Consider the following 25,861-nt stretch of genomic DNA (forward strand, 5'->3'; position numbering starts at 1 on the left):
AATGTATCTCAGGAAAATGCACTTTCCCCAAGGAAAAGGTTGTATCTATCTTGCACTTTCCATGAAAGCTCCAGAACAGCCTTCCGCAGGTGGAATAAAAAAAGGAATAGTGCCTCTGCTCCACCACAACTGCTGGGCAACATTTTACAAGGAATTTATCTCCTGGACCAGAAGAAGCTGTGAAAATTCCCCAAAGAGATCTCAAAACTTCATTATTGATTTGGCAGCAATGAAAAATCTTAAGGTCTCAGTTCATTCTCTAATAAAAAAGCACTACTCCTGCCTGTGCCTCACTATTCATTGTCAGAACAATATCTACTTTAATTAAATCTGTTAAAGTAGAATATGACACCCTTTGGGACATAGATTTAGCATGAGACTGTTTATCAAGTGTAGATAATACTAATTGTTCCCATGGAGATTTATCTGCTATGCTAGTTACAGTATTAGGCTCTGGCCTCTGCATCTCATGTGCCTGAATTAGAGGAGAGAGGTGAACCTTGTTTATAAAAATACAAAATCCTGAAGGTTAAAGATTTCTTTCAACTGGCACAATCAACGAGTTAGAGCTGACCCTCTTAGCTCCTGGCCTTGACTCACGTGTGTCTGCAAGTCTGGAAATTTTCATAAAAAGAAGGCACTGTTAGAGAAATATCATTCTAACACTGTGGTTTCCATGGCTGCTCTTAAGTTAACAAGTGGCTAATGCCATCTCCCATGTCAGCTGAGGGTTAACCCACAGCAGGGGCAGACCCTGAGTCACCCAGTGATAGCAATCACAGCTATGCAGCTAGGAGAGGAGACAGTCAGGGCATCAGCATTACATCCCTGGCTCCTGGCTACCTCCAACCACTCCCCCATCCCTGTGTGGTAGTAGTGCTCCCAGGGTCACACTGTCTCTCCAGCACTGCACTGTCAGACAGCGATGTGGGCTTTGGGCCACGAGACAAGACAAAATGAAGCACACTGGCTCTGCAGCAGAGTGCCAAGTAACAGGGCTCTGTGAAGTTCCTTGCAGCCAGATATCTGAACACTGATCCTAATGCGCCCTACATCTGGGAGAGCTTTGAATACCACAAGGTCTTCACAAAAGCCTTGTCTGCTTCAGCTAAACTGTATGTTAACAAGTGCCTGCTATTGATCAAGGTAATTCAGCTTCAGGGTTTAAACAAGGAGAGTTAGTAACAAGGAAGGGGAGGTACTCACACACTTTGATGTGGATGCAGTTCAAGATTTCCCCTCATTCCCCTGACCATGGATCCCCCGCAGCTCATGCGGGCCTTGCATTTGCACTTTAGGCACAGCATGGGAGGGGGCACATGCAAGGAGAAAGAGAAGTCACACTGCTTCCGCCCCAGCACCTTTGCAGAGGCAGCAGATTGGTGCTGAGACTGGGAAGATTATCTTCAAGGATGTGACACGTTGGTCTTGTTTCTTAATGGAGAGAAACTGCACGGAGATCTACACACTCCAGTCTTTTACCCATATAAGTGACAAGTACTGGGGGTCAGACAAGAGCAGGAAGGCAGGGTCATCAGTGTTGTCTGGAGCCTGCTGGATGACACCACATCCAGAATTGTACTAGTGAAAACAGAGCAGCATTCCTGCAGAGTTCCCTCTGTACTGACACATTTTGTGCCACTCACATCTTAAGACCTTCAGGAAGTTTGATGATGCTTCGTCCCTTCTCTCCCTGAGATTACGCATCTGCCCTGATGCTCTGAAGTAACTCATGAAGGTGATACGGATGTTTGAGACAGGACATGCTGTAAAAGGACTTATTCCTAGTTTTATTCACTGGCTGGTTTTCAGACCACTTTGTCCTGCTAATTTCTTGTGATTGAATAAAATTTTTAGCTTTTCACACCTCAGCTCCATGCCAGGCATCAGGACAAGCTTGTGTGACCACTGTCATGGAGCTACAGTGGTGAGCCTGACCTATAGGACGCAGCTGATGCTGCTATCCACTGTCCTGCTCACTGCTACAGGTGGAGCTTCCTGTCCTCCAAATCCCACTCTTACCTTAAAAGGCACTGCAGATTTATAGGAGTCAGGCACTTCCCAGCTCAGCAACACAGATGTTTTCATGACGGCATTGACACGGAAGTTCTTAGCAAACACTGGAATGAAAAACAAGATACTTGAGCACTGTAAAGCCAAGTCAGGAGGGAGCCAGGCGGCAGCTCGACTCCAAGTCTCTTTGTCTAACTCAGCAGCAGAGGTCAAAGAGTTCAGCTACAGCAGGGAAGTAAGAAATGAGGAGAAGAGAGCAGCAGCATTTTACCAAATCTACAGTCTCCAGAGGAGTTCCACTTTTGACTATACTTTTCAGCATCACAGAAAGGAAGTTGTAGGCTGAGCTGCAGCCTTCCTTTATCCCCACTCCACTCACACTCCCTTGGCCCTTCGTCATGATCAAACAGCAGTGTAATTCAAGTACTGGATCTGCAGATGATTCTACTCAGCCACCTGCTCCAGTTCAAGCAAGAGCCTTTCATGTACAGATAAAACATCCAAGTGTGCCTGTAGTTGCAATTAAGGTACCACCAACGCCCCTCTCCCCCCACATGGCAACTTTAGAAAATCTTCGCTAAGCTTTCCCTCACTGAACTAATTTTAGACTAGGGAGCCACACAGTACCTGATCACAACAGTCAGAGCAGAGGGGAGCGAAGCCTCATGAACCAAAGCAAAGGTCCCTACCCTGGAGCCAGAGCTTCCTGTTAGGATTTGTTAGAGGGGCACTTACCTTGCTCTACAGGCATGGTCCGGGACTGGATGCTGGGGCTGAGTGGCCCAGCCCCCTTATTGGTGCGGGCCCTCACTTTGATGTCGTAAGTGGTATCAGGCTTCAAATTTGTCAAAGTGATACTCGTGTCCTTGGTGATGTTAGCCAGGTCCTGCTGGCTATTTATGTCCCTGTATACCACTGTGTAGTTGACAATCTTGCCGTTCCTTTCTGCCAAGACCGGGGGGTCCCAAGCAACTTCCGTGGTGGAAGTGGTGAGACCCACCACACGCAGGTTCTGCGGGAAGCCGCTTGGCACATCTTCGGCAGTTGTTATCTCCTTCTCAAACTCTTCTCCTGGGCCAGCTCTGTTCTTGGCAGACAATTTGAAGAGGTACGTGGCCCCCTTGTGCAGGTTGGTCACTGTGTAGTGATGGTCTCTCTTCCCGAAGTCTATCGTGTTCATTTTTTCCTCATCCAGACGTCTGTACTGCAGCCGGTAACCCAGCAGCTCCCCTACCATCTCCTTGGGTGGGTGCCACTGGATGAGGGCTGTGTTCATGGCTGTCGTGCTAATCATCATGGTGGGCTTCCCTGGGACTGCAACATAAACACACAATGACCATCTATAGCCTGGCAGGAGGGGAGGGAAGGACCGCTTCCGTGCTGCTCAGTCCGTGAGGATTGAGGAAAGTGGGAAAGTTCAGACAACAGGGTGAAGAGGATGACAGACAATTCACAGGGATAGAGGCAGAGTGACCCTAATCCGGTGGCGAGGGAAGCTGGAGCCAGCCAGCTCTTGGTTGCCATTTTCCATTTAAACCGGAAATAAATTCAGCCATATACAGCCCCAAAATTCATCCCCCTTTACAGGAAACATTTAAGGTACCTCAAAGCATCATATTTATCTCAGAGAAGATCTGAATCCCGTCCTCCCAATCAGCAGTCTTCAGACACTCCAGCCAGTGCACAGCACCAGGCCATGCTGGCCCTGGTGCACTGTACCACAACAGACACCCCGAAGCCCGATTCCAGCGCCCTGGTCTGTCTGGAGGCAGACAAATTTCATCCTGAAACCTTGCAGTTTTACCATCTGCAGAGGCAGCGAGCAGAGCTGGGTGGGCTGTTTGCCATCAGAATATATTTTGGTTTAGTTGAGAAGTAGATTCGTGATGTCATTGTCGATGGGAGAGGTGAACACAAGCGTTCCACAGGATTTTTGCTTATGCTGCACAAGTCAAGGGGTGTTGTCGTCACTGGTTAGGAACTGATGGCTTTAAATTGATGGTTTGATACCTTGATCTCCTTCAGTTAAAAAAAGGATGCGTCTTCACATCAGCTCAGATTTGTAAACAAATCAACTGATAGGGAAGATACTCAGAACCAAAGGCATGGAGCCATAGATTTGAAAAAAAAAGAAAAAAAAAAAAGAAAAGGGATTGCAGCCAAACCTAGTTAAATATCCTTGCAGTTTTTTGCAATGTGTGAGCCCACAGTCGAGCACAAGAGAAAACCGTATTTGCCAGAATGATGCCCGCTTTCTGCCATCAGAGGGCGACACCAACGCTCCCCTTTGAGGTCATGCCTGCAGTCGAGCCTGTACAAAGGCCCTGAGGACGGTTTTGTAGGTATTTAAGACATATAATTACATTGCCATTGCCAGTGCCATCCTCCTTGCACTCATAATGCAATGTCTAACAGCAGCTAGTATTAAGGGACACAGTATTTTCAAAGCTGATTCCAAATATTAACCTTAAAATGTGCATCATAACATGGGAAGATCCGCTGTGGTTTACAGTACAACAGTGGGATGTTTAGGAAGCTCTTCCTGTTTATAGGACAGCTGTAGCAATTTGATGAACAGAAAATACATCATGGCAAGGCACCAGGGAGACAGCATTTGAGATTGTGACAGTGGAAACTACCTCTGGAGCTCCCCATATGCAGCGCAGAGGAGATAGCAAGCTGTTCCTTGTTTAAAAGCACCAGGAACAAACGCTCTCAGCTTGCACAAGCTGCATTCCCATAATAACAACTGGTAAATGCTGTTCCTGTGGCTGGTGTGAGGAAGCAGCAGGATTATTGGTTGTAGGACAGGCTAGTGAGTGGACAAGACAGTGTCAACTAGTTGCTACCACTGCCAAAGGCAAGCTTGACCACACCTGGAGGGAAGTGCCGGATGACTCCTGGGTGCTCCTGCTCCAGGCGCAGGTATGACCTACTGAGACAGCGGAACCAAACCAGCTGGGATCACCAGGACCTAGAAGTTGTGCCTGCAGCACTTCTGTGGCAGATTTGTTGCATTCCACGTTTTACCATGGCTCTAGAAGCAGCCAGGCTCAGCTATGTAAGCAGTATCAATGGCAGAGGGAAGCTGAGAAGCCCCTCTTAGGAGCCCGCTGTGCAAGGGGCCCTTCCAGGCAGCACTGCAGTCACCACAGGAAGCAAGAAACGGCACTTGCCTAAAGGAACAAGGTGAGACAGGCCAGGACTCCAAAGCTGAGGGAGAGCCTGGACTTTCAGGCTTCCTCTTCCCAGGTCTCTGGACTACGCAGATGAGCTCAGACCCATGAGTTTCACTGCTCTCTCACCAGCCCTGGTAGCGTATCTCCATCTGTTTGCTGCACTTTGCTCAGGTGATCCAGTGGCAAAGTCTGTTAAGCATGGGCTAGAGATCACAAGAGTTTGTACCTCTGCAGCATCGCCACCCCTCTTGCTTCCTCTTGGCCTGGGCCATGCTCCCCACGCACCTCTTGGGAGGTTTTAGCACCACCCCACGAGGCTGTGACACCTGCTCTTCACACTCACCTGCCCCTGTGGTGGTGATGACTTTGGGCTTGCTGCGGGCACCATCTCCTTTGGTGGTGTAGGCAGCAACTGTGACGGAGTAGGTGGTTTCTGGCAGCAGGCCTCCAATGACTGTCTCCTGGGAGCGCATTCACGAGGCAGAGAGGAGGCAAACGAGAAGAGTAAATACTTGTTACTGGAGTGAGCCAAAGGAAGGCACCAGGGTCAGTGTCTCCAACAGCAACACACTGACAACGCTCCCTAGCTCACACTCATGCATCGTGCTCAAACACACATGTTGCACAGAGCCAGCAAACAACTGCTGCCACTCCAACACTTATCTGCCTTATTTCAACCCCTGCCTTTAACACTTGGCCTTTCCAGGGACCCACCAGCAACCCGTGTCAGCAGCTCTGCTCTCCCACGGCTTCTGCCAAGAGGGAGATCTGATCCAGATTTGGTCTTATAAGGTAAGTAAGAGGACTATGGAGCTGTGAACCAGAGCAAAAGCCAGTTCACCTGGCTATGAGAATCTCTTGGGGGATAATTCCAGGTTTTTTAAAGTTGTGTCTTGCAGCAGAGCCGTGGGGAGCACAGGGAGGCAGTGCAGGGGTGGGGGGGCCCCAGGCAGAGAGCACCTGCAGCTCTAAGCATGTGTTCACCCTCCTTGCCAGGCACTGGGTTGCAGGGATGGGATAGGTCAGTGCAAGGCCCTGGCAAGACCTGGAGGGAAAACCTCCATCGTGGGAGGTCTGGGAGCGGGGCAGACTCACAGGGTGCATCCTTGCAAGCTCTGGCTTCCTCTGGGCAGGAGGAGGGCATGGCTCTGCACTTCAATTTGAGATCAAAGAGAGGAGCATTGCTCCTCCCTCCTGGCCTCCAGCAGGAATGTGACTGGTGCCAAGCCTGGCTGGCCAGGCCTGTGAACGAGTGAGCTCAGTGAGCTGAGCAGCTCCCAGCAGCTTGGGCAGGTACTCCTGAGCAGCAGCTCACCTGCGGTGCTGTGGGAGTGTCTGGGCCATTAGCACTAATAACCCTTTGGGTCAGGGAGCAAGAGATGAGCAGGCTGGAGAAGGGGCTGGGGAAGCTTTTGGAACAGAGGCAGCGGCTCCACGTTGGTTATCTACCCCTTCAGACAAGGGGACGAGCAGAGACTGAGCAGATTAAGTTTGAGGTGCTGAGAACAGGCAGCATGGGTGCTGTCAGAAGCTGCTCCAGGGGTGTGACCCCTGCCCAGGGGATCCTTGCCAGCTTGAGAGGTACGAGGGGTGCCTGTGATTGCTCTCAGAGTGCAGCCACTCTCTCATCACTCACTCACACAAACACCCACGCTATGAAACCTGCTGATTTCCAGTCAGTGCTGCTGGTTCAGGTTACCTGCCCAGGCTTACTCATCAAAATCACCACGTTACCATCGCAGAACCAGCCAGCCCAGAGAAGTATCAACAAGCACCAACAAGAACCCCGCCAAAATCACCGTGTGAACCAGAGTCCGATCCCAACTCCGCCCCTGCAGCAGATCGTGTGTGCGGGTGAGTGGACGCACAGTCCGATCGGTGCCAGTGGACCCGCGGGGAAGCACTCTCACAAAACCTGCAGACTCTGAACGTCCCAAGAGAATTCACTCCTCCCAAACCCATGCAAAGAGAAATTCTCACGCAAAAGCATGCCACCAGGAGCAAAGCAAGCAAGCTGGGAGGAGGGGAGAGAGACGAGGGATGGATGAAAGAAGGTCTGATTGCATAATGCAAACACAGTGCTGTCATGACAAAGCCACTCCGAGCAAGAATGCTCCCTACAAAGCAGAGGGAGGAATGCATCGTGCTGGGGAAGCTCACAGTAGGGCACATAATTGAATTGCTGACTCTAAAAAGGTCATTTTCTAGTTTGTTCCTCCAAATTTATATCTCAGAATTATGTGGGGAAAAATTGAATTTAACTGCTTAAATGTGATTGTTTTCTTATTACTATCTGTGTTTCAACCAAAGGTCATGGTTGAGGCTGTAGGTTATTTCTCATGACTGCGATCAATGTGGTTTAAAGATTATGTATCTAATTTTACCACATAACTTGGTGGGCCAACTACTGCAGGATGAGCCTCCTGAGTTGATCACTTGAACCTGCCTAAAACTGCCCTGCAACAAGCTGGAAATACAGATTATAGGAAATGTCAATTGCTTTTCTGCATTTAGGAGCAATCTAAATGCCAATTTTCTCTGGATTTGCTGCTTGTGGAAGGTTTCACAATGTAACTCTCCAGCCTCATTAAGGGAGTGAAAGGAATGTTTTGACAGTACTGTGTCTACAAAATTCACAAATCGATTTACCAAACCCCTCTCTTCCAACCTGGAATACACACAAGTGGTACTTACATGGTCGACGGAGTCCTCAGCTCTCCACTGACGAGGGAGAAAGGAAGGAGGAGAGAAAAATGGAGACACAGAATTTTAAGGGGCAACGTGTAGGAAAGGGATGACAATGACAACAGCAGGGGTTAGCAGAACTGGGTTGGGGGAATTACAACACTTATACACAGAGGGTCACTTGACACAGGCTGTGCCAAGGGAAGAAATGGCATAGAGCAATTTTTGACATGCTGCTAGCCTGAGCAATGAGTCTGAGATCACTCACACAAACAGACAAAGAGCTTTCTTCTCACTCGGCTGGAGAGCCCCCCTTACTTTTAGTACTTTGCAGTACTTTCCCCTTCTGGCTTTGTTTGCATTTTTCTGCCTCTTCCACGAGCAGAAGCAAGAAGGGACAGGTTGCACCAACTAGGCTCTGAGGGCGACTGCCTCACAAGTCACTCACAACAGTTCTGTTGGCCTAATCTCCAGTTCTGTCTGTTCTAGTGATCCTCCAATCACCATCTCTTGTTGAGAACCAAAGACTTCAACACACAAAACAGAGGCATTCTCTGCAGGGAAGCACCAACACAGCATTTCTAGAGCTTCTGTTTCCTGTATCACTTGCAAAATGCTCTGGGGACTTCAGAAAACCAGAAGTGCCATCTGTCATCATCAGTGCAAGAGAAGCTGAGATCTCACACAGAGCTTCACACTAAGCTGCTCCTCTCCAACAGCGGTGTGTGGCTTGGAGAGAGGTTCAAACTTGTACATGTACTGAGGAAACAGCTTCTCACTCCCAATTACACAACACCAAAAGGCAAACACTCATTTGGCAATATCAGCCCTGCAGGGAAAGCTCCTACACAAACTAATCCCCACCAAAAACTCACTTGGATTCCTGGCCATGGCAGACCAATGCAGGCTCTGAACTCTTCTGGCTGAATTTGGGGTTGTAGGGAATCAAAGCTGCATTGGGGTGGTGAGACAGCAGAGCTTGGCTGCTGCCACGCATGCCCACAGCAGTGCTCTTTGTGGTTGGTGCTCCAAAGGAAGGCTTGCAGAGATCACACAGAACTCTCTCAGCCAAGGTGATGTGTTACAGCTCACGTTACTAAATCTGCCTGGGGGAAGCACCGGTCCATGGGTTCCAGCACAGAGATGAAAGTGAAGATAGGTATTATTGCCCCTGATTCACAGTGTGAGACCTAGCAAACCTTGCTTCTGAGCCTGACCTGCTGGCTGTGAAACTGCTCAGATACCAACTTCCTCAGGAGCCTGGGAAGCTCAGCTAACACTGCTGAAGTGTTTGGGAACCTGCAAGTGCAACAGAAGCACTAAACGGCATCAAAGATACAAGTTGCCTTTTGAACTCGGGCTATTTGAGGTGGCTTTCGAAGGCTGCAGCCTATCACAGTGGCATAGTACTCACCTCAGGAGTAAAATACATGGCATACTTTCAAAGTATTTGCTATTTTATTCTCTAAATTCAGAGAGAAGAAGCTGTTGGAGAAATGTTTTTTTAAGATTTTATTATAGTTCACTTACTAGATGCCATGAGACTGCAGTACAATTATTCCCTAAACCATGCTAACAGTAAATTTCAGCAAAGAGGTCACGTTTCCCCTACATACTTTTTATAAAGCTAAGACCCTCACTAAGTATTATGGTCACTAAAGGCTCTCTTTCCACACACACCTCGGTACCATTTCCACTGCTGCACACTTAACTGAACCCAAGTCATTGCTGTTTATGTCCCACCCATGCCAGCCTGCCCACACCATGGTCAACAGCACACACTCGCCCCTGCTGATCTAAAAGCTGGTAGAAGTCCTGCCACAGGAAGGATCCCAGGCCTGGTACTCCCTTCTCCTACAAAAGCATGTCCCTGGTGGGTGGAAGGCACGTGGCTGGGAACACCCCAGCCTGCTCCATGTAGCTACAGGAGCAGGATGTGACACCTCACTGCAAGCAACAACAGAGCAGAACTGGGCTCAGGAGCCTCTCACACCATAGCAGGGAGTTTATCATGCCCTAGGATTTTAAACCGAGTGTTTAACGCTCAAACTCTGTTTGCTCTAATGTTTCAGTGGACTTTAATCTTGCATTAGATCAGAGTGCAAAGAAATGCCTTGAGATCTGTGCTGGAGTAACAACTGTGAAAAGCCAGGCCTGCATAAATACCTTGGTAGAAATTCAGTTTCATTACGAAAATTTAATCTACAGATCAAAACATTTCCTTCCTTAAACTAGCTCAATTGCTTCTTAACTGTTTAAGGTTGGTCAGTAAGACAAATTGATCTGAAAAGCCCAGGAGCAGTCATAAAAAGAACTGAGAGAGAGCTGTGTGCATGAGGCAGGATGGCTCTGGGAAGTGCTAAAGCTAACAGTGTGTATTTATGGCAGCTGCAATGCTTTAATGTTTCATTTTACACTTCAACACAACATAGTCATGTCTCACCAGGGAACGGCTGCTTTCCCTGACCAAGGCTCTTGCAAAAGACAGATTCAAGCCCTCAGCAGTCCCAGCTATGGGAAGCCAATATTGGTTTTCCTGCAGATCCTTCTCCTCTCTTCGTCAGTGACTGTGGAGCAACTGTGGAACTCCAGACATAAACTCAGTTACTTGGTCAATGAGATGCAGAGGGGTCTGAGGGTACCAGAACTTCATCTTGGTCCTTCACTGAAGTGCCTCTTGGATGATGCCTTACAGTTTTGTTCCTCTTAGGAAGCAGAGAACATCCCACCTCCATGCCAGACTCCCATCTAGACAAGTACACACGTATGAGATGTTCCAAGTACATTCAGAGAAAGGTCCTTGACTATCACATCATGAAAGAGGGAGGCTGTAAATTCCTGTGTTGTGCCTGGGGTGGGTACTGCTCAGGGAGAATTGAAGTCTCTGCTTTCTTCTTTGATCTCAATCCAATAGCTTGAAGTGATTGCCATTTCTTCTTCCTGCTCTTCTGGAGCAAGCTGGTGGGATGTGCACTTAGTTTGCATGCTGGTTGGTGAAGTGCTGCCTGCAGAGACCACACCACCCTCCTGGGAGCCTGCAGCCCTTCTTGCAGGCAGCACATACCTTTCCTGTGCCATGACTCTGTTTGCACAGCAGGAGGAGAAGATAGCAGGAAACTCTTCACAAAGCCTGACCTCCGTGTAGCCAGTTGTCCCCAGCCAGCCCTGCAAAGTCGTTTGGGCAGCTGGATCTGCAGGGAGGGCAGGGTTAAAGCCCACTGCCCCTCCTAACATCCAGCAGCTGCCCAGAGATTGGAGACCAAGGAAATGAGGTGTGCCCCCGTCTGCCCCTGTCAAGCTTAACGCTTGTGTCCCCTGGCCCTGCTATCCCTCGCTCCCTTGAGCTGGTGAGGACTTGTAGTGGTGGAGTGCAGCTCCTGCACTGGAGCACCTTTCAAAAGCCCTCTCTTGGTGCTTTATGCATGACCCAGGGCACAGAGATGAATCTTCTGCCATTGCCCACCATGGGACCCGGCTGAGCCGTGACAGGCAGGGCCCAGGCAAGAGGTGCTGCAGGTACCTGATCCAGCTCTGCAGCTGCACAACCCTGGGAGCTCCTCCGCAGGGCAGGGTCACATTTGCTTGTCCATCAGGCTGTCAGTAGGAGGTGAGAGCTCAGACTGGAAGGCACACAGAATCCTGACAGAGGTAATCAGTCACAGGGGCAGCCACAGAGGGGAGGGAGAGGCCTCAGCTCCATCACAGGACCTTCTTAACAACTGATTACTCTGCCGAGGCAGGAGGGTGTAAAATAAAATGTGATCTCTGCAGCACCAGGGCCCCCACGTCTCTGCTGATGTTTCAGCCCTTTCTGCTCAAACGGTTTTGAAAGCTCAGAATCCATATTATCTGCATAGCTAACATCTCCGTTCCCTTGCCTTTTTCCTTTCATCTTCGTTTACTCTCTTTCCATTTCTCATCTTCAATAAGGAAAAATCATGAGTCAGCTTTAGTATCAGTGCCTTCACACTGTCTGCAGGGAGCAGATTATGTGGTACATACCTACTCAAATCAGCAGACAGCCTGGCCAGGCAGGAGGAGGGGCTCTGCCTACCTGTCCAGAGATTTTCTTCTCTGACCCCAAGATTTTCAATCCATTTCATTCTCTCCCTGTGCACTGGTATAAATGTTTGTTGAGTGTTTATGAGTACCGAACTGTGGCCATCTTCATCCTATGACCTTCAGGGGCAGGTTTTCCAGTGTATCTTTTTGTTTTCTTTCATAGAAAATGACTCTTCCAGGACCACTCGTTAAAGTTTCATCTGGCTGCTTGCAAAGACACGCACTGCTGTACTGAAAGATGGCAGCTCTTACAGGGTTCTTCAGCATCTGGAGCAGATGTATTTCATCACAACCACAGGTCATGCCTGGCTTCTCACTCTTTTGGGAAATAGAGATCTCTTCTGCCAAGTCAGTGAAACCTCTCCCCTGCAGGGTTGTCATTAGTTTATCCCAAGAGTGACATGACTCTTTCAGAGTAGACGCTTCTCTGCAACTATCATTTTCACTTCCAAAAATTACAGTGGATGAGTTCACCACCATACACAGCAGGAAAAAATATCACAGAAATCAAGAACTTTCCCATATAAATTCACCAAATATGAAAGACTGACAAATGGCCTGAGAGGCCAGGAAACTTCTAGGAACTTGTCTCCTTGATGCACACATTGAAACTAATGCAAAATCCAGCACTCCTTCATAAGTTTCTGGCTCTGGCATCCTCATTCTGCACATCAGCATGGGATTTCTCTCTCTGAAATGTATGAGTAAGGAGTGAAAGCAGAACTGGCTGGGCAAGCACAAAATATTTGAAAACACCAAGAAAAAAACCCATTGCCAACTTCGCCCATCTACACTTGGGACCAACCCATTAACTCCAAACTCCAGCTGAACAACACAGCCTCAATTGTTCTAACAACACAGAAGATTATATCCTCCTGGCATAAGAAAAGGGCAGTAAGCAGCTTCTCTAACTATTAAAACAAAGCAACATCTGAAACAAACAGAGACGTGCCCCAGACAACCTGCAAGGACCCTCAAAGTATTTTCTCTCTTTAAAGTTTTCCCCTTCCACATTATTACTGAGTTTTATCCTTCAGAATATGAATGGGGACTAAAGCTGCCTCTGTGCACTGCACTCCCCACTGACAAAGCATAAATGATTCACAGCTGCATTCAGGAGACAGATCAATTAATCGTTGCAGCTCTCCAGTATTTATACTGGGCATCATTCAAGCAAGCCAGCTCTGAATCGATTCCTCGTTGCTTCCAACAGCAGCAGATCCTGTTCTTCATTTATACGATTATCTTAGTTGAGAACAGCGTGGGTCATCCAGGATGAAGGACCCCTGGCTCCAAAGAAGAGTTGTATTTCATGGCACACAGGGCACCAAAAACTTCCCTGGACCTTGGGAAAAAGGCAACTATACATTCCTGGGCTGTGCAGAGTGCACAGCTGTGCCTGAAGCAGTGTGAGGGACGGGGGCTGCAGCTCACAGCCAGTGAGGTATCCAGGAGATGGCCCAACTATGAACAGATTGTTGTGTGGGGATTGCAGAGGACAAAGTAATTTACAGAGGATGTGGGCCTCTACCTCGTTTTTTTTTTTCTTCTTCCCCAGCCTTTCCCAGACTAAGCTGGCTTCTCCTACAGTTTTGTTTCAAGAAGCAATGCAACACCAAGTCCCTGCCCTGCAAAAGAAGGAGGGAGGGGAGGCTTTGCTGAGCCAGGAGTACTGTTCTGTCTGGCATGCTGTGCCCACACAGGGGTGCAGAGCCACCCATGTGCCCTACAAGCAGGCAGCACTCAGGTGGATGCTATCAAGAAAGACACTTTGCCCTGAACATACTTGGCATCACAAAAGAAACAGACTCAAGGCTTATTTAAAACTTTCTGACCATTTGTAAACGGACTGGCAAAGCACAGTTTGCTCCAGCTGAAGTCTGAACAGGATGTGGCAGGCAGAGAGGTACGTATCAGAGAATGGGTAAGAGAGAAACATCATCCAATACATCATCTTTTCTACAGTAATCCTTCCCTAATTAAACTTTTTACCCATGTTTAAGCCACAGTTTAAGGATAAACTTGCCTTGCTCAGGCAGGCTGAGTCCCACACTCTGGAGCTGCAACATGAGGCCAAGAAATACTTGGACCCAGGCAGCCTGCCCTCTGCAGAGAGGGAAGGTGCACGCCCACCATCTGGTGGTCCCCACACTGTACCTGTGCTTCTGACAGCATGACGTCCTTGATCACTGGCTGTCCTCGGGGCTCGTTGTTTTCCAGCTTCACGTAGGTAACCTGATATCCACGGATCTGCCCGTGCTGCTTGTTGGAGATGGGCAGCTTCCAGCTCACCCGGATGGCGGTCGAGTTCACAGACTCCACCTCCACCTTTCGCGGTGGGGCACTGGGCACTGCAACACACACGGGAGAACAGTTAGCAGGCACCACACAACCACTGCCACTACCTCTTGCTCCTTTGCTACCTTCCCCCCACCTCACTGCCAGTATGGCCCCACTGGCACAAGCTTCCTGTACCTGCCCGGGACATCACACTGCAGTTTTTCAGCATGACTACGTCTCTGACCCCCTTCCTTTTGCTGCTCTCAGTAAGAAAGAGCGTAATTGTGATATGCAGGAGCACCATCCATCTATCCCTCATCTTCAGCAGTAGGGGAGCAAGGAAGAATACAAGAATACAGCAGAATATAAAGAATATGGTGACCCCCTGAAGCTCAGGAAGCCCTGGGGCATAGGCAGGGGTTTTAAAGCCTTCTTAGCATCCTGCCTGACACAACACCTCCTCTCAGACCCATCTAAAGGAAGCCCAGCAGCCCCAGGTAGCATGACTGGGTGCTGAGCCTCTTTTGCAGGGAGCCCTGGTACTTGCCACCAGCCAGAGCACACACATGCTCTTCCCCTGTGACAGTGAGAGGTTAATGAGGGGGAAAAGCACCATCCTAAAACAATAACCCAGAGCTCAGAGACAGCAGTCACTGAACTCAGCCAGATAAAGGGGCCTGTGGGGATTGTGACAGCTCTGGGGACTGTATTTCATGCACGGCTAGCTGAATGCTTTTTGATAATAAAATGAAAAATTACACTGCCCAGAAAATATCAATTTTCTTGCAAGGTGAGGCTCGTTTAAAAATGTATTTATACCCTATTTACCATTTGGAAAAATTACCTCCTTATTATATTTCGCACTTGCATTGACTGTGACAAAAATGTCAATTCTAAAAAATTAGCTTCTCAGTTGCTCCTGGAAAGCTCCTTCTGGCTGAAGCAGCTGGGAGTAGAGGTGTGCACTCTCTGTGGAGGATACTGATGCTACCCAAGTGCCCAGTACCAAGTGAAGGACCTGGGCTCCATCCTATCACCTCATCTGCAGGACCCTTTTCACCTTCCACTGCCCTGGGAAAATCTGGAGGTTCAGAACCTCAGATGCCCCAATTCTCAACACAGCAAGAAATCAGTATTAGATAATTAGGGATGGATACCTGACAAGCAGATGTAATGAGTATTGCTATTTCAACCAACTAAATGGGAAAAAACAGCTACCCAGCAGGTAAGCACAGTTTTTAAGCTGCAGGGCAATTCATTATTTTTCCCCAGATGTCCTTCATAATTGTAGATAATTTAATAAAATACAGAAAGGAGGAACAGAGCATTTTAGCACCAAGAGGCCAACTCAAGGTGTGGGAATGGTGGGGGCTGTTCTTGAAAAGTTACCCCCTTCTGCCTGGAGCAGCCTATGCTGTAATCCACAATTCACTTAGTGCAGTGACCTTGCATGAGCCACAGGGCTCTCCTGCCCTGGCAAGACACCTGCCCACACACACAGCTGGGAGTCCAAGTGGAAAACAAGATCCTCCCTGAGAGCCAGGCAGAAGCTGTGTGTCAAGCTCTGCTGGCATGAGAAGGCAGGAGGCCTCGGCAGGACATGACATGGGGATGTTGCAGGGACACAAAAAGATGCGAATATGAGCAGACCACAGTGTTTTGAGGAACTCTGTCCTGCCCCACTATGGGAAGTATGTGCTGCATCTGAGATCTAAACAGGGAAAGTTCAATTTGTTTTCAGACCAAAGTTTAGCATTTCTCATCGCTTCATCATGGGTATCTACTGAGCATCAGCATGTCAGAGAAATATAAAATCACTCCTGACAGCTAAGCTGGAATGTCCAACCACAGTGCCCAAAAACTAACTGAGAGAGCTTGCCGCGACATTTCTGGGGTAACAGCTTCCCCTGGGCTACAGTTCTGCTGAATGAGAACTGAAGCAAACAATAGAGGCAGCAGGACACACACAGATGTGTTTGCCAGCCCAGGAATGCAGTCAGCAAGCATTCCCAGACGCCACTTTCAGAGCCATGGAGACATGGGGGACAGTGGCAGCCCATTTAGGGAAACTGAAATATGTCTGGTTTCAATTTCCTACACTGATTGGGTAATGCAGAGATCATGCTTTCTTTGTCTGGACGCTCCATCTCTTTCTTCTCCCATTAAATCTGCAGCTTTCTTGGGTCAGCACGAAGCCACGGGAGCTCCTACTGTCACCCTGAGCTCTGGCACTTTCAAAGGAAATGGCTTAAATCATGATGACATAACTGACAGCTCTGCTAATACAAAGCAATTTCTCTTTAAAGCTGTCGTATCCAGTAAAGTGCTCTATACGTGTGGTATTCTGACTCTTGAGTGGAAGAGAAGCTTTATATAAGCTGTGGCTTGCCTGGAAGCTGGAGCAGGAAGCAGCTTTCCTGCAGTATCTACAACTTTCAAATGGACTGCTTTCCCCCTCTTTAGTTTGCTGGATTTCAGGTCAACAAGTAAACTTTAAGTCCTGATCTCACAAGACAAGCCTTCGGCTGGGAGAGCTCATTCTACCTTCAATAAAAATGAATCCACCACCATCCAATATAAACCACAATAGAAAGCAGAGCAATGCCTCCCTGCATGCACAGGAAGCACTGCTGACACAAACAGGACCCTGAAGGACCACGATGAGATACCTGACACAACCTGGAGGCAGAACAAGGGCCAGCAAAGCAATTCCCCGACCCCACTCCAGGGTAACTGCTGAGATCTGCTCCCTGGAGCATTGCTCCTGACACCCTCTGGTCCTGCTTAAAAGGCGCTCCCAGGTCAATGTCCCTGCTCCCTTTCCCCCCCTTTCCAGCAACTCATTTAGCAGAGTGCTGGTTAACCCATGGCAGTAGCTGAAGGAGCTTTCAGTAGCACCTACCATCCTCGTCAGTGCGCACGTGCACGGGGATGCTCTCCGGTCCTGGCCCCACATCGGTGTGAGCCCTTACCCACACCTTGTATTCTGTCCATTTCTCCAGGTCCTTGATCTCCCAGCTGGAATGCTCCCGTCCAATGCCATCCACCACATGCTTGGTGTTGTCATCTCCTTCCACTGCCTGGTAGGCAATGGAGTACTGGGTGATGACCCCGTTGCGGCTCTGGGCGGGCGGTGGCACCCAACTTACCCGGATGGTGGTGGAGCTGGTGCTTACACACTCGACTTCTTGGGGTGGGGCGGAGGGGGCTGGGGATAAATAAATGAAGTGGGGAGATGAAGGGAAATGAATGGAAGGACAAACCAAAATGCACAGGGAACTTTTACCCAGCCAACGGAGCACTGAACACACATGTGCACAACTGCCTGCCATCCTCACATATCATCAAAGATGGCACTAGGGGGCAATTTGTACTGGAAGGCCAGATGAGCAGCATGGAGATAGAAGTGCTGTTCTGCATCAGAGAACATCTCTTCCCAAAGCAGTTCCGGACACTCATTTTACCAAACACAACAAATGGCAGTAAGGGAAGCGGGGCATGTGGAGGGTGCCAGAGAGAGACTGGTAGGGAGAAGAAAGATGCTTTCAGTGAGGATCTGAAGCAGATGGAAACCAGAGGAGGTAGGAAGCTGCAGAAGGCAAGAGTGGCAGAAGGGAAGCTCACACACCAGATTGTAGGAAGGCTTGTGAAAACTCACTCCTAGACAAGCGGAGGAAACAAAAGTGGATAAGGAAAGCAGGTGACTGAGGTTGGAGGTAGTTTGTCCTGGTAGGGTTTAAAATCATGACCATCAGCTGTATGCTGCATCCCAACCAGGTGGGGCCAGGCACAATGCAGAACAGGAGATAATGTGGTTGTGCTGCTTTGCACATGTCCCTGGAATCTGGGATTGACTGCTTCATGCCTGTTACACTGGTTACCTGCCTCAGTAAATTCCTGCCCTATGGATTTGTACAGTGGTAAGTAAGCAGGTCTTGCCCCCTCCCAGGCAAAAAAGCACCTGCAGTTTGCATTAACTTCTAAGCCCTGGCAATGTTATCTGTCCACAGGAGGAGGAATGGGATCCAGGCAACAGTTGCTTCTCATTGGGATCACTGGAACAGAAGTCTCTCCACAGCACATTGGGGAAGAGCAGTAAAACAAATCTGGGCGGGGGAAGAGAGATTGGGAAAGGAGAGATGATCTGGACAAAGCAAAGCATCTTTAGGACATCTGCCTGGTTCATTCCCTTCTCCAGCCTTGCAGAACTGCTGTCTGGTTGCACCAGGGCTCTGGCAGCATGGGAGCCCTCTCACAGCAGCATCAGCCCCCTGTCATTTGGCCTCACAGCCCTGGGATGCTGCGAACAGCACGCCTACACAGAAGGCAAGAGTGGAAGTCTGGAGAAGGAAAGGAGCCCACATAGTCAGGGAAGGAACAAGGGAGATGGGTGGCTCCATCCCTGGGTGCTCATCCAGAAGGAAACAGCCCTAAGCAAAGGGGGCGGGCCATCATCACAAAAAAAAAAAAAAAAAAAAAAAAAAAAAAAAAAAAAAAAAAAAAAAAAAAAAAAAAAAAAAAGTACGATCTGGAAAGCTGTTGCGGCCAAGCAAAAATGGAGTACAAAGTATCCTGCTTTGCCATGGCAGGTGAAAGGCAGCTTCCATTCTTCACTGCATCCGGAAACATAGAAATGCCTGAAAAAAGACTGCTGCCCTTCCCCATGCTTCAGTCCTTGCAGCCCTCAATGCAGCAGAGCCAGCCTTGCAGGGGCACAGGAACAACCCTGTCTGCTCACAGGTGAACACAACCTACATCGCTCCCTTACATCGCTGCTGCTTACATGGCAGCAAGCACCTCATGTAATTCGAGCACTCAGCAATGGTGCCATAGCTTTGCTGGGCACATGTTGGCAGTGGCAGAAGATCTGGGAAAGCAGAGGGCAGCAGGACCTCCCAATGCCACCGGCGACCTCTGCTTGCTGGGAACAAGGCCCACTTGCTTGCAGATACAGTTGCAGAGTGCGTGTAACTTTTAATGTCCACTCCTGTGCTCAGAGAGCAGGGAACATCCCTGATGCTTGGGCTGGATGCCTGGAGAAATGAAAGATGGAGGAGAGTAAATAGTGATGGAGCTGCAAGAGACGATGCCTGAGCAGTCAGGCTGCTGCTAGGGGAGCTACATTGGAGGAAAGAGAAGTCAAAGCAATGCGTGGAAGCAAACAGTTGCCTATGTGAGGGAGGCAGCACAGGATCAGCCCTGCCATCTGGTATAGTGAAAAGGGAGCAGGGGTAAAAAGTGAATCCTCACACTCTTTGAGTTAATCAGCAGGGAAGTGGCAGGGAAGAGAGTAGGAAGATATAGCACCAAAGCAACACCTACAATGGAGGGCATAATTTAGATATTCGTCAGACAGGACAGGTGAGATACAAGGGGTTTGGCAAACCTTTTCTTTGCCACTGTCTGCCCTTGACAGAAGAGATGTGCTTTGACAGAACCTCCACAGCTTCCCTTGGCATGCAGCAGTGAGCTCATTCTCCAAAGGTAGTTTTGGATGGCATTGTGGGCAAGTCAAAAGTTGGCTGTTGACTGGGTAAGAGTCACACATATGATGTGGCAACTCAAAAGCTCAGATTAACACTTAAAGAAAGCAAAATAAAACTTGATAATATGAGCAGGATCAACTTAAAATGCACAAGGAGTTGAAGTGTCCCTCCTGGGGCCAGCAAAGAGCAGACTGGGTGGCCAGCATGCACCCACACACGCAGATGGGCCCACACACGCACACTGTGCAAACCTCTGCTGCCTCCAGGCCACTCACGACAGCATCCCCCGACGGCCCACAGCAACTCTGTGCACCATCCAACCCACCTGCTCCTTAGGCTAGGGAAAAGGCAGACTCAGGACCCACCTTAGTATTTCAAGGGAGAACAGCATTTTAATGCCAAGGCCTAATGGGCACAGAGCTGATGCTTCTCTCTTGCATCATTCCCATTGCCTGAGGCACTGCAGACTCCTGGAAAACTCCCCCGTGCTCTTCAGGCCCTCAAAGCAGCACTGCTTGTACTGTTTGCAGGGTGCCCAGCAACTAAGTGAGCAGCTTGGCAGGAAAGACAACCTAGAAAGCAGCTGCCTGCTCAGGAGATGAGGTCTCAGCTGTGCTGCTGAAGGGTTCAAAAGGGCATTGCCTCCCTCTGGCCTTTCCACACAAGCATGCCCACTACTCCTGAGCAGGGGTGCCACAAGAAAAGCAAGACCAGCATCCTTCTCCAGCCCAGTCATTAGTGATCATGGGCCTCCTACCTTCCCCATGACTGGTTTGTCAGGGACAGGAATAGAGACTGAAGAGAGGCTTTTTGGAAAGCAGGAATCTGACTGCTTCTGCAGTTTGTGTCTGACACCTGAAGGTGTCAAGCTCCATGAACTAACAGCCTTTCTCAGGGTAACCAGACGGAAAAGTGCAGCAATGAGACCAATTTGAAGCTGGGAATTGTAGTGTTTCTAGATTAGTAAATTCTAAGGCCAAAGGGGACCAATTGAACCATCTAATACAAGGTGTTGCTAAGTAAAGACCAAAGGATTTCTGCCTGGAAGTTGTGCACTGTGCACACAACTTCTGCCAAGGTAAAGCACGCCCTTCTGAAAGACCTACTTGATTTTGAGTCCCCCAGTGCTCAAGGCTCCACACTGCATAGGGGCTGTTCAGACAGTGGTTTGTCATCCTCACTGAATAGTTCAGCAGTAACTGCCAATGGCTTCTGTCATAGAATAGAGTGCCATCAGAAATCTTTTCAAGTAGGGGCCTGTAAACCAAAACCCAGGTTCACTTCTTGGGTCAATCTAAGGATTCTTAGGTCCTTCAGTGTGAGGAGGGCTTCACTGGTCAAACCAAGGTACTCCTGTGGCTAAATGCCAAATCTCTACTTGCCTATGCACATTTCTCTGACTAAACAGAAGCCAGAACCAGTCAGCTACTGAATCACTGGCCAGTGAAGTGACAATCTTAAAACCTGACAGGTGTGAGATGCCTTGTGAGCAGACAAAAGGTAGAGTAGGTCATGATAAGATGTCTGCCTTGGTGAGTCCATGAAGCAAACGTTTCTCTTACTTGGACTCTTGTGAGACTCTGAAGGACTCATTTATGCATGGAGCTGTCTCTGATTAAGTGTGTTCAAGGATAAGAGCATCCACTGATGGAATTAATTTACATGGCAGGAGAATTACTTCAGCCTTTGCTATCAATACAAAAGCTATCTGAAACAGGTATACAAATCCCCATATTCAGAATTTGCTCTCAATGTTCAAATATTTATAGCCGCATGATCTGAACCTTTCTCCATTTTCATACCTGCCTATTGTGCAGCTCTAAGACATCATTAGCTCAATTAACGAGGTGGAGGAATGCCTGGGACTGGTATGTTAATGAAGCTGAGTTTTCCTCAAAGAGAAGGTCATTCTAAAAGTGAGCAGAGCTGCTCTTCCCTGCCAGAGCTCCCTTTCTAATGGCCATCTCACACTCCTGGTTGCTGTGCCTGCTGCTGCCCTCCCTGCAGGGAAGGCTGGCTGCCTGCGCCAACTGCTCACTCCACAGAGTGAGTAAATCCCAGACAGACGGTGCTAACGGAAATGTCTTTTTTCCCCCTTTTAATGCCCTTTGCATAATGGCAAGCCCAAAAATCGTTAGTGAAAACGAGCTTATCGCAGGGCCCTTTGATAGCCCTAATCTGCTTATGCGCAGCACTTTGAGCTGCCAATCAGAGCAATGCAAACTCCCGCTCTGTGATCACACAGGGCAGAGCCAGGATGAAAGTGATATTGCCTGGGTCACCTCATTATTGAGCCTCTCTATTAACTCAACTGCAGCTTGTTCTCGTTTCCCCTAGCACTGCAGTCCCAGAAGCAGCAGCCTCACTTGCTCACACAACCCTGGCAAACAGCCACTTCTCCAAAATTACTCTTCCAGCTGCCTGACAGGCACAGACACACCTGGCCTCACAGGATGCCTCACCCTGCAATCAACTGTATGGGCCAGGATGGACTCCTGTGTAAGCAAGGCAGTTGGAATGGGGAGTGAAGGGATGAAAATCCCATGGTTTGGAGACAGTCACATTTAGAGCCAAATACCCATATGCTGCCTGTCCAGACAGCTTGCCTGCATGGGAGTAAATTCATAGAGATGCACAAACCCACTCAAATCAATCTCTCCAAAGCAATTTCCCAGCCTGTTTTACTCCTCCATCAGTTTTTATGAATCTACCCTTAGGGAAAAACAGTATGATCAAAGGGACACAAAGAAACAACTTACCCCTTGGGTGCACCCACTCTGCCAAAGAGCCCTGATCCAAACCCCAGCTGACTTTCCCCATTACTCCCTTTAGCAAACTGCATCCTTGCAAACCCACAAGGGCAGAGGCACTGGGCTTCTCTGTGCCCAGGAGATGGAAATTGGACTGCTTTTGCTTTGTCTCCAGCAGTGTTGATTGTCAGGCACTTACTGGATTGGGCAGTTCTGGCTTCCACTGTGGGGGTGTAAACTCCTACCCCCAGCTCCGATCGGGCACCCAGCCGGAACTTATACAAGGTGTCTGGTTTGAGACCTTCCACAGCATATGAGGAGGTTGGGTCAAACTCCACCTTTTGCTGCCAAAAAAAAAAGGAAACAGATTATTTGGTGTAGTTGGAGGATACAGAAAAGCTGGTGTGCAGCCATTCTGGACACAAAAAAAGCCACAGCCACGCTGCCAAACCTGCCTGCAGTCCTGCAGGACTCCAAAGCACGGAGTTTCCTGGGTGACACACCAGGATTCTGCAGGGAAGCAGACATCTGCCACAGCCAGGCTGCACTGTCTGGTGTCCAGACTGCACTCACTGGCCTGAGAGCTTTGTGGGAATGCTGGGTCCAGCTACACAAGGTCAGACAAGGGGCACAGGACACACAAGTTTGTTTCCTCCCAACAGACAATATATTGCCTGTGAAACAGAGTAAAGCCCTTGTCCTGCAGCAGTCAGGATCTCTAATGCACTGAAACACTGCTGGAAAAGCGCTTGTTTTGTTGACACTTCACCTGAAAGGCACTTATTTTTGGCAGCTCTCATGCCACTATAATAAGAGGAGAGGGAGAAGACCATGGGACACTGCGATGGTGTCATGGCACAATTCTTGCTATGCTGTCTTGAAGCCAGCACTACCTTTGATATATCTTGAACTAGACTTCCTTTAGGGACCTACAATAAATGTGGAAGGACTCTCTCTAGGCCACCTTCAATCTGCTTTTTACATCTAACCAGTCCTGGGGCCAGAGACACATGTTGGAGGCCATTTCAGACTTGCCCAGAAGTGTGACTGTTCACAGGCACCAGCAGTAAGCATGCCTCAGGGATGCTCTCACAGCATTCTGAGCCTTTCCAGTCCCAAACCAGTCACTAGCTACTTTGCTAGCATGAGTCACTTACACAGAAACCAGAATGCCATGTTCCTATTGCACACCACTGAGGCAGAAGAAACACAAGGAAACAGTTCTGTTACCACCCTGGCTTACACACCCCAAGCTGACAACCTGCCATGTCCAGCCCCAAGAGCTGCCAGGCAGGATCCTCACCTGAGTGCCATCCTCCCCTTCCCAGTACAGCAGCTCGTATTTAGTAATGCGTTCCTGAGAGGCAGGAAGCCATGTCAACAGGATGCGGGTATCAGACTCTGCTTCTGCCTGGAAGTCAGCTGGCTGGGCAGGAACTGGGGAACAAACACATGGTTAGTGCCAGAAGAGGTGAGAAGAGTTGCATGACTTAGCAAAGTCAGCATTTCATTTTGTGAGGATCCTCTTTCATTTCTGCCAGAACATTGCTTCTCTCCTGTACTGTGCTCTTAGAACATCTCAGGCCACAATCAAACATCTCTGTCACTCAGGTGGGTGACTATGGGGGTCGTGCTCACTTCCAGACCCTCACTGAATCCCAGATCCTCCCTTCCACACCTGTACTCAGACCCCAGAAGGGTCCAGCAGTCACACGGGTGCTGACATCCATGTCCAGGATTTTGTGTCATGTTTTATCTACTGTATCTCAGACAAAACTGTGGGCTGTTACTTGTACAGAGATTGATACCAGCTCCCCAGGACAATGTGACAGCATAAATCTGATGGCTGTGGGGTGGGAATGCCCCCCACCCTCTCTGACCTGCAATTATTTGAGCACCAAGTGCAGTTTGATGCCTGGTGCGGGTCAGACACTCAGCTGAGCCGCGCCGGGATGGGCACAGAGCCCCGCTGCCTCACTCCATACGTACCCCCTTGCTGTGTTTTGACCTGGATGATGTCCGAGGGGGGCCCGTCGCCCACCGAAGTGAAGGCCAGGACGCGGATGCTGTAGGTGGTGCCTGTGATGAGGCTGCCCACGGTGGTGAGGTGGCTGTCGTCAGTGTTGTGCTTCTGCCACATGCTCAAAGGCAGGTGCGGGTCGGTGGTGTAGTACACGCGGTACCCTCGGATCTGTCCATTGGGCTCCTCCGGCTGCTCCCACTGGACCAGCATGGTGCTGGCACTCAGCATCCGTGCCTGGACTTTGAGAGGTGGACTTGAAGGAGCTTGCTCTCCTGTCCGGGCCTCAACCAGTTCACTGGGGGGACCCCTGCCGATGTTGTTGACTGCGATGACCCGGAACTCATACTCTGAGAAGGGGCTGAGCCCACCTATGCTATAGCGGGTTGTTGCCACACCATCCACCTCCTGGAACTGGCCCTCAAGGGATTTGGGCTTGTACTGGATGACGTAATATGAAATGGGGTCAGAGTTGCCTGAGTCCCAGGTGAGGGTCACGCTGGTTGCTGTTGTTTCAGTCACTAATGGCTCTGTTGGAGGTTTTGGCAGTGCTGCAATTGGAAGGCAGAGAGGTGTGATTTAAATAATTCAGTCAGCTCAAACCTTGCAATGTGCACGGGGATAAAAATGGAGCTGCCACCTCCCATTAACATTCTTCTTTAAAAGGCAGAAATCATTTCATACTCTATAACATGCATTTTTATATTACCATATATTGCTTGAAGTGGTTCTTAATGGAAGGATAAACAGAGCAATCATGTTATTAGATGTGCTTGACGCACTTACCAGCAGCAGGCTAAATAAAAGTAATTCAACGGGGATGCAGGAATGTTTCTGTCATGGGGGTTCACCTGGCAGTGGGAAGATGCTTGCTGGGCTGGGCTGGGCTGGCCCCAGAAGCCAGGTGCACAGCTGATTTACACAGTAATGCATGCAATCAGAGCACCAAAGTAATCTGGAGTTGTGCTCTTGCTTCCAGAGAGGCAGTATCTTAGGCCAAAGGTAGTTCATGGACAATGCTGTTAGAAGGGTTGATGGGGCAAGGCTTTGTAAGTATTACATATGCAGGAGAGATACAGCCAGAGAAATTATCAACTTTCATATCCACTATTTCACTGGGTGGTGTGTCAAACTGCAACCAGACAGTAAATTGTTACACAAGAACTCTGACAACGATACTTCTGAAGTGTCAATGAGAACGAAACTACTGCAAACACACATTTCCAGATTTACCATTTTACCACAAGAACAAAGAAAAAGAATGACTGTGTGTGAGAGAGATTTGCAGAGTACACAAATACTTTAGTACAATGACTGAATTAAAGTCTACAGTAAGTTTAAACCTCCTACAAACCACTCTAAAGTAATTAGTGACTTGTAATGCAG

General features: G+C 48.9%; 1 protein-coding gene across 19 annotated transcripts in view; it reads right to left on the reverse strand.

The window, feature by feature from the left end:
* Window positions 1–25,861, reverse strand: part of PTPRF (protein tyrosine phosphatase receptor type F) — a 376,703-nt gene that overhangs the window by 46,108 nt on the left and 304,734 nt on the right. For 8 of the 19 annotated variants that reach the window (XM_038143926.1, XM_038143930.1, XM_038143924.1 and 5 more), the window contains 9 exons: window positions 24,445–25,026; window positions 23,759–23,892; window positions 22,655–22,799; window positions 17,122–17,427; window positions 14,097–14,290; window positions 7,887–7,913; window positions 5,536–5,653; window positions 2,749–3,327; window positions 2,023–2,120 (listed from right to left, as the gene is read on the reverse strand). In XM_038143926.1, coding sequence (XP_037999854.1) covers window positions 2,023–2,120; window positions 2,749–3,327; window positions 5,536–5,653; window positions 7,887–7,913; window positions 14,097–14,290; window positions 17,122–17,427; window positions 22,655–22,799; window positions 23,759–23,892; window positions 24,445–25,026 — 2,183 coding nt within the window. The remainder of the gene's footprint in view (window positions 1–2,022; window positions 2,121–2,748; window positions 3,328–5,535; window positions 5,654–7,886; window positions 7,914–14,096; window positions 14,291–17,121; window positions 17,428–22,654; window positions 22,800–23,758; window positions 23,893–24,444; window positions 25,027–25,861) is intronic. The other 11 variants (XM_038143929.1, XM_038143932.1, XM_038143935.1 and 8 more) reach the window with 7 other exon arrangements.

Source organism: Motacilla alba, chromosome 8 (genome assembly GCF_015832195.1).
Source record: "Motacilla alba alba isolate MOTALB_02 chromosome 8, Motacilla_alba_V1.0_pri, whole genome shotgun sequence".
Taxonomy (NCBI): Eukaryota; Metazoa; Chordata; class Aves; order Passeriformes; family Motacillidae; genus Motacilla; species Motacilla alba.